Below are 8,679 nucleotides of genomic sequence, written 5' to 3'. Positions count from 1 at the left end.
AAGCAGCAGCCTTCCACACCCCCGTCTCTGCACAAAAAGCCGAGCTATTCGCCCTTACTCGAGCATGTATTTTGGCCACAGACAAAAGTACTAATGTTTACACTGATCCTAGGTATGCCTTTGGCGTGACCTACGATTTTGGCTGCCTCTGGCAACAGCGAGGCTTTCTCACTTCTGCGGGAACTCCCATTCAAAATGCTCTTTGGGTTAAAAATCTCCTCGATGCTATTCAGCGTCCCCATCAATTGGCAATTATTAAATGTGCTGCGCACACAAAGGGGGACACTCCTGTTCAATTAAGAAATGCCCGTGCTGATTCAGCTGCTAAGGCTGAGGCTATATCAGCCTCTCTGATTGTTCCCAGTGGGGCTAATCAGGCTCTAAACCAGGTACCTGCATTAGGGACAAAGGGCATGCCAGAGATAACTGAAGTTCAAAATTTTACAGAGGGACGCCTCTGATTCTGAGCGAACACTATGGAAGTCAATGAGGTGTTCGCACTCCTTGACACGAGACCTCTGGCTTACTCCCATTGGTCAAGTTTGTATTCCGAATTCTTTATTGCCGGTATTTGTTGATTATTTGCATTCTTGTACCCATCTTGGCAAGGAGGGAATGGTACAGCTACTCCTAAAAACTTGGTGGCACCCAGATTTGAATACAGCAGCGCAAACACGGCTGGATCGATGCGTCATTTGCATGAAACATAATAAGGGTAAAGGTATTAAATGCCCACCATGAACCACTCCCTTGCCAGATGGCCCTTTTGCCTATATACAGCTTGATTTTATCGAATTGCCAAAAGCACAGTGCTATAAATATTGTTTAGCAATAATTGATGTGTTTAGTAAATGGATTGAAGCCTTCCCCACCACTAATTGTACGGCACATACGGTAGTGAAGTTGTTAACAGAAGTCATTCCTCGTTTTGGGGTACCCAAAATGGTGAGCTCAGACAATGGACCACATTTTGTAGCTCGGATCAATACTGAATTGTGCAAAGTCAGATTTTCTTACATTGTACCCAGTAGTTGACCAGTTTTCCCATTATGCCATTATTTACTTCGTGCAACATCACAGCTAGGATGAACCCAAAGAGTCTTCACTTGAGGTGTGATTCAACAGTCTTCCTAGACACTTTAATCAAAATAAACTATATTCTAAGAATTTACTTCACATTTATATGAACACACAGCAAGGATTTCTATTAATAATAAACATAAAGACACTCCCCAGCTACAGTAATCTATGTATAACACTTAATGAATTCCCCTGAACTGTTCCAATTCAAAAACAAAATCCCATAAACCAACCCCCTTTCCAAGGGCGTGGCCCAGCACTCTGCATTCTCACTTGAATAAGACTGGCTTTTCCTGAGATTCTGACCCCTTCTCACCAGCAGCTTTAAACCCTTCCGGAAAGCAAACTGTATCTAAAGCCACCGCCAAGGTGATTTTTACTGGAACAGATAATTAAAATGAAAATAGAGAGAGACAGGCCAAAACACTTCTGTTCTCTGTCTACGTCCACAGCAGCCAAATGTGAAGGCAAAACCAAAAACAGCTCACAGAGACAATGATATCACTGAAGCCACGTGATAAGACAAAAAAGGGGCACTCCACGACTGGCTGTCGAGGCCAAGTTGCTGAATACATTCAAGAAAAAGATTTTTCAGATTTGAATGGGATCAAGGGCGATGGAAAGAAAGCAGGAATATGGGATTTAGATAGAGGATCAGCCATGATCATGTGATGGCAGAGCAGGTTCAAAGGACCTACTCCTGTTCCTAGTTTCTATGAGATTCAGACCACTGTGCACCTGCTGGTGCCTGGGGGGAAAACTTACCGAGTACACCGTGTTGGAAGGGACAAAATATAACAGCTCCAAATGAAATTGTAACAGATCTGCTTAAATAAAAACTCTCCTGTGGCAGGCATGGCTGAGCTGATTATTGTTAAGCCTTCAGATTAAACTTAACTTGATCATAAATAATCACCTGCATCCTTTAGCTCCCTAAAGTTGTGGCTTAAACAAGCCTTGTATTATGTAGCAAAGCCACCCAGGTACCCAGCTCAGATGGCCAGGTTTTCCTGAATAGTGGCATGATCCCTCGATACTGCTCAGGCCCCACAGCTATGAGTTTCAGCCTGAGGGTTGGTGAGATACGCTGATATGTCATTGTCCTTTCAGCTTCAATGTCATTCTTCCCTCCTTGTGCAAGCCAATACCCCTTGCCAATGTCCCCCCAGTGTGCTGACATGGTGGCTCCCCTGCCTTCTTCCCCTCCACCCACTTCAAGCAACCACCCAGGATCTCCATTCTCTGTAAGGACCCAGCATAAATACCCAAGCAAAGGTGCCCTGAACTGTGCAAGGCCACACTTATGCCCTCCCCAAATGTCACACTAACGTCCCTACCACAGATGCCACATTCAAGGTAGCATCCCAGCCCCGAGACTGAAGGTCCATACCGGAACTGCTCCCTAACTCACGCTGCCCTCACCTCCACCCCACTCCACCCCCACCAGAGCTGAGATCGAAGTCTGAGATCCAAGGCCCAGAGTGGAGCTGCACCTGAAATCGCCTCCTGATCTGAGACAAAGGCCCATATTGGAGCTGCCCCCATCTTGGACCAAATCCAACTTATCTGGGTACCTCATGGCCTCTGGTGCCCCCTCTCCATAGGTGGGTAGTGGCTAGTTGCGTGCTTTGCACTCGGTTGTAATATCCCCCTCAGAGGTGAGATCACTCGGTTCATGGTTTTATAAAGCTGTTGTAGACATGGCAGCGAGGTTTGAATGTGATTTAAAGGTATTGAAAGGAGATTCCTGACCTTCCTGCGTGGGAACTTTGTTACATTACAGGGTCAATTGGAAAACAAAATCTTGCCGGTGAGAATCCTGTTTCCCAAGTCTCACGAGAGTTTGTGCCCACGTTTCCGTTTACGCTCAGGGCTAAGGCAAGCTCAAAGTCGCCCTAATGGAGGGGAACTTACAAATGGTATTGTTCAAAAGCGTCTGTTGCTCTGATACTTATGGTTTTGGTGGTCATGGGTTTGGAAGGTGCTATCGAAGGAACCTTGTTTAGTTGTTACAGTGCTCATTGTAGATGGGTAGTGCTGTGCACCATTAGTGGAGGGATGAATGTTCACAATGAGATTTGGGCTCCTGCTAAGGTGGGTCTTTTTGCTTTGGTTGGAATGGAGATTGCTGGTGTCACAGCCGTTCAATTATGTCATCAGTTTCTTTAAACCTTATGGCCTTGAACTCAGTTTATTTAAATTTTATGACATCATAAACAACTTTTGTTTGTCATTAGATTTTGGCTTGTGTCATAAAGCTCTGAGGTTGGTAAAGGTGACCGAGTTGTCCACTTTGTGACTTTCAATCAATATTCACAACAGAGTGGTGTCCCCAGAGGAGGAGGAAAAAAATGGCATGCGGCAGCGATGTGGAGTTTCTGGAGAAGTTGGAGGCCGAACGAAGGCAGCATGAAATGGAGCGCCGGAAGAGAAGAGCCTGCGAGAATATTCCCAATGCGGAACCTGAGAGCGGTATTGCAGAAGTCAGATCGCCCTACAAATGTCAGTAGTGCAGCTTTTGATAGTTACTTTTGTGTGATACTTTGACTTTGAAATTCCTTTGAAACAGCCTATTTCTCTCTCCAGAAACAGACTCAGAATTAATCGATTTTATAAGCCAATAACGATTTGAAAACAATCTCCTCTATACCTTCAATAATCAATGTTAATTAGCTCAATTCACAAGTCGCAGGAGTGGGTCATACGGCCTATTGAGCATTCTCTGCCACTGAATAAGATCTTGGCTGATCTTTACTTTCAACTGCATTTGCCTGTCCACTCCCCATACTCTTGACTCCCTGCTAGACCAGGAATTTATTTTTGAATAATTGTGCAGGATGTGAGCGTCATCACTCGGCTAGCATTTGTTGCCCATCCCTAGTTGCCCTTGAGAAGGTAGTGGTGAGTTGCCTTCCTGCCCACTGCAATTCATGAGGTGTAGGTACACCCACAGTGCTGTGAGGGAGGGAGTTCCAGGATTTGACCCAGGGATAGTGAAGGCAGGCGATATATTTCCAAGTCAGGATGGTGAGTGACTTGGAGGGTTTGATAGCCCTCACAGTTACCACAGAGAATCGCTGATTGATCTCCCTGTGGGCTTTGCATATATGAGTTACCGTGGTGAGCGGGTGAAGGCCGACCCAGCTGAGTCTTGTTAGCGGGACGTTTCAATGTGGCTCCCAGACCCGGACCGACAGTTCCCGATGGTCCTGGGCTGGGACGTTTGTTTTTGGTGCTATGGTAGCAGTTTATTTTCAGTTTAAAATAAACCGGTTTGGCCTTTCACTCCGTGCCTCCTGGAATTATTACATTGGCGACGAGGATCAAGCATGGGATTCTGAGTAGCCTTTTCAAAACTACCCAATGGCAACTCGAGTAAGAAACAAAGCAAATAGTAAAATTCGGAAATGCCCTTGTTTGGGAAATTCGAGTCTTATCATGCGGACGTGGAGCACTGGCCCCAGTATGCTGACCTCATGCCCTACTTCTTCAACCCCAATGGCATAGAAGCAGATAACAGACAAAAAGTAATCCTTTTTACAGCCTGGGGTGCGCCAATGTTCAACATTATTAAGAGTTTAACTTATCCTGCAGCCCCTGACAGTAAAACGCTCAACGAGCTTGTGGCTCTAATGAAGACTCAAAACCATCTGTGATTCTCCAGCGTTGCCGATTCTACATGGCTGGGAGGATCCTTGCTGAATCCGTGCCAGAATTCCTGGCTAGATTAAGGAAGCTGGCCGAATTCTGCGAGTTTGGCCCACGAGATGCTCCGCGATCGGCTTGTGTGCGGGATCAATAATGTCTCGATACAGACATAATTGTTGGCTGATTGGAGGCAGTGGCGTAGTGGTATTGTCACTGGACTAGTAAACCAGAAACCCAGGGTAATGCTCTGGGGTCCCGGGTTCGAATCCCAGCACCACAGATGGTGAAATTTGAATTCAATAAATATCTGGAATTAAAAGTCTAAAGGTGACCATGAAACCATTGCCGATTGTCGTAATAACCCATCTGGGTCACTATTGCAAAGGAATCTGCCAGCCTGACCTGGTCTGGCCTACATGTGACTCCAGATGTCACAGCAATGTGGTTGACTTGTAACTGCCCCCTCTACGGCAATTAAGGATAGGCAATACATACTGGCTCAGCCAGCGATGCCCATGTCCCATAAACAAATTTTAAAAATGAACCCACCCTAGACCTCAAAATGGCTACAGAATTAGCACTCTCCTTGTAGTTTGCCAAGAAAGGCACCCAACTTCATGATGGACAGTAGCTTTCTCGGGCTGGAGGAGGTTGGGAAGATCCTCATACAAAAAAAAAACAGCTTTCCCAGTGAAGGCTCCCATGTGCCTCACTCACCACCAACTCAACAATCAGCCAGGATATTCTGCCATTTCAAAAGTCAGCTGGATAATCCTGGAGATACTTGGGAAGCCTCGGCCTGAGGACTACAAGTGTCAGCCACAAGGCTGCTGCTGGACACACGCCAGGCAAGGCTGCCAGAATTAGCAGTACGCGTGCCATTCATGCAAGAAGCCAAAACCATCTCAGACCCTGGCCTTGCAAGTCTATCAGCCCATAGAGGATTAAATGGAGCAACTAAACCCGTAAGGTAGCCCAATAAAGATATTACTCTTGGTCAATGGGCATTTCCCAGAAATGGAGGTGGATAAGGGAGCTGCCCTTTCGGTTGTCGGGGAGTTGACTAACTCACCGGGGCTGGTTTAGCACAGTGGGCTAAATAGCTGGCTTTGTGATTTAGCCCACTGTGCGAATCCTACGGCTCAAAGCAGACCAAGGAAGGCCAGTAGCACGGTTCAATTCCCGTGCCAGCCTCCCCGAACAGGAGCTGGAATGTGGCGACTAGGGGCTTTTCCCAGTAACTTCATTTGAAGCCTACTTGTGACAATAAGCGATTTTCATTTCATAACTTACATGGAATACACAGGGCTGGGTTGATCGTTTTCCCCATGTGGCTCGAGGAGTAGGAGCACCCCCACAAACTACGGGGCTGATACCATGTTGTATATAAGGTGGGCCAGATAGGAACTGACCAACAGAGAGAGAGGACCTGGCGAGGTTCAACCTGGCCCCTTTATAAATAATACATACTATAAATAAGCATCTTCTTTGTGTTACTCATCTGACCCCCTTCACCTTTATTAAACTGACGACGAAGGCAAACTGGGGACTGTTGAAGTGCTGCTCTGCTGCCTACACCACCTCTAGTGACTTTAATTCGTCAGGGACAAACATATGTCCTTGAGTGCTTCACTATATCTTTGTTTGGTCGATTGGATGCATTTGATCCTACGGTTCAATCTTGGCATCAGTACGTGGAACGCTTGCGATACTTTTTCCGTGCCAACAGCATAACCGAAAATGAGCGGCAGACTTTGATCCTATTGACGGCTTGCGGTGTGTACACATTCGGCATAATTAGGGGCCTCACATTTCCGGCAACACCAGATACCGTAGCGTTTAACCAGGTCAACACACTGTTGGGGAATCATTTCAACCCAACAACGTCCATGCTGTGCAACAGTAGTTTCAATCGGTGGAAAAGTTGGAAGGGGAGTCAGTTGCTGAGTAAGTTTCCCAGTTCTGGAAATTTGCAGGGCACTGTGATTTTGGTGCCTGTCTGCGTAACGCGACATGCCCCTTCAATGCTAAGGAGCTGGTGTATTTAGGCTACCAGGTTGACTGGGATGGCCTCCACCCAGTCGCTGATGAAGCACAGGCAATAACAATGGCCTTGCACTGCGTGATGCTACGGAGCTTTGCTCTTTCTTTGGCCTGATAAATTATTATGGCCACTTTGTAGCAAATTTGGTGACAATCACTTTCTTCTGCAGAGGGGCTGGCCCTGGGTTTGGGGCAATGAACAGGAGGCTGTTTTGGTGATGCGGATGTTGGTTTCTTCCAGTGAACTGACTCATTTTGACGCAGCTAAGCCCCTGTATCTGACGTGTGACACATCGCTGTACGGCATCGGCGCTGTCCTTTTCCACTGCATGGGTGCTGGCTACGATCGTCCGATAGCTTTCGCTTCCAGGACATTGATGGCTGTGGAGTGTAACTATGTTCATGTAGATAAAGAGGGCAGTCGGAGTCAAACGTTTTCATCAATACGTTTACGGGAGGATAAGGCAGTCCCACCGATTGCGACAGCTTGAATCCAGAGGTGGGCTCTACTTTTGGCTGCATACTGATGTTCTTTTGAACATTGCCCCAGGCACATTGAAAGCGAATGCCCACTTGTTGAGACATCTCCCGTTTCCCATGGTATCAGTGGATTTGCCCAAAGCTGACAGAATTGTTGCAGTCCTAAACTTCATGGACACCCTGCCTGTGATGGCTGCTCGTATCCGAGAGTGGACGCAGCATGATCCGGTGCTGGCTGAGGTGTGATATTTGGTTTCATCCACTGGACCAGGAGCAAAGCTTCCCGTGGAGTTAAAGCATTTTCAACCAAAATGTTGGAGCTGACCATCGAGGACGGTGTTCTCCTGTGGAGCACAAGGTTTGCCATCCCTGTGAAATGCCAGCCGTTGGTGCTGAAAGGCCGTCGTGCTGCACATCCGGGTGCCTCCAAAATTAAAATGCTGGCCAAGAGTTAGCCTCTGCATCCATGGGAGTGACATGGACATCCCGGGGCCTGCGTTCACATGGTCATATGGATTTTGCTGGCCTGCTTTAGATTCTATGTTTCTCATCTTGGTTGACGCACACTTGAAGTGGCTGGAGGTCCACAAAACGGCGTCCATCACCTCCTGCGCAACCATTGAATGGCTGCACGCCTCTTTTTCTGCTCACGAATTATTGGAGATGCTTGTTATGGACAACAAGGCCTCATTTACTCGTGAAGAGTTGGCATTCGCCATGTTCGCACCGTGCTTTATCATCTGGCATATCTTGGGATTTTCCCTACTTTTACCAACTCGAGATTTCTCATATTCCTTCTTTGCTCTCCTAATTACTTTCTTCAGCTCCATCCTGCACCTCCCTGAGTGAGGATGGGAATATTTGTGAGGCCTCCTTGCCAGTGACTTGTTTAATTGTCCACCACCATTCTTGGCTGGAAGTGGCAGGACTGCAGAGCTTAAATCTGATCCATTGGTTCTGGAATCCCTTATCTCTGTCTATTACTTGCTGCTTATGCTGTTTGACACGCCGGGCCATGAAGCTACAGGTTGTGGTTGAATACAATTCTGCTGCTGCTGATGGCCCACAGCGCCCCATGGATACCCAGTCTGAAGTTGCAGTATCTAGTCTATCCCATTTGGCACTCTGATGGTGCCACACAACATGGTGAAGGATATCCTCAATGTGAAGATGGGACTTTGTCTCCACAAGGACTGTGCGGTGGTCACTCGTACCGTTACTGTCATGGACAGATGCGTCTACAGCAGGCAGGTTAGTGAGGATTAGATCAAGTTTATTTTTCCCACTTGTTGGTTGCCTCATCACCGATTGCAGTCCCAGTCTAGCAGCTGTGTCCTACCCGGCCACCTTGGTCTGTGGTGGTACTACCAAGCCACTCTGATGATGGACATTGAGTACACCCAGAGTACACCCACCCAGAGTACATTC

The 8,679-nt window shown here is 47.1% G+C and overlaps 1 protein-coding gene across 1 annotated transcript in view; it reads left to right on the top strand.

Moving 5' to 3' along the window:
* The first annotated feature begins 3,362 nt into the window (after window positions 1-3,362).
* LOC119966629 (titin-like) overlaps window positions 3,363-8,679 on the top strand; it is a 159,083-nt gene continuing 153,766 nt past the window's right edge. The window contains exon 1 of the mRNA XM_038798643.1: window positions 3,363-3,582. Within this exon, the coding sequence (XP_038654571.1) occupies window positions 3,432-3,582 (151 nt within the window). The 5' untranslated portion in view covers window positions 3,363-3,431. The remainder of the gene's footprint in view (window positions 3,583-8,679) is intronic.

This window comes from Scyliorhinus canicula, chromosome 5 (assembly GCF_902713615.1).
Source record: "Scyliorhinus canicula chromosome 5, sScyCan1.1, whole genome shotgun sequence".
Taxonomy (NCBI): domain Eukaryota; kingdom Metazoa; phylum Chordata; class Chondrichthyes; order Carcharhiniformes; family Scyliorhinidae; genus Scyliorhinus; species Scyliorhinus canicula.
This window is presented reverse-complemented; position numbering and strand designations above follow the sequence as displayed.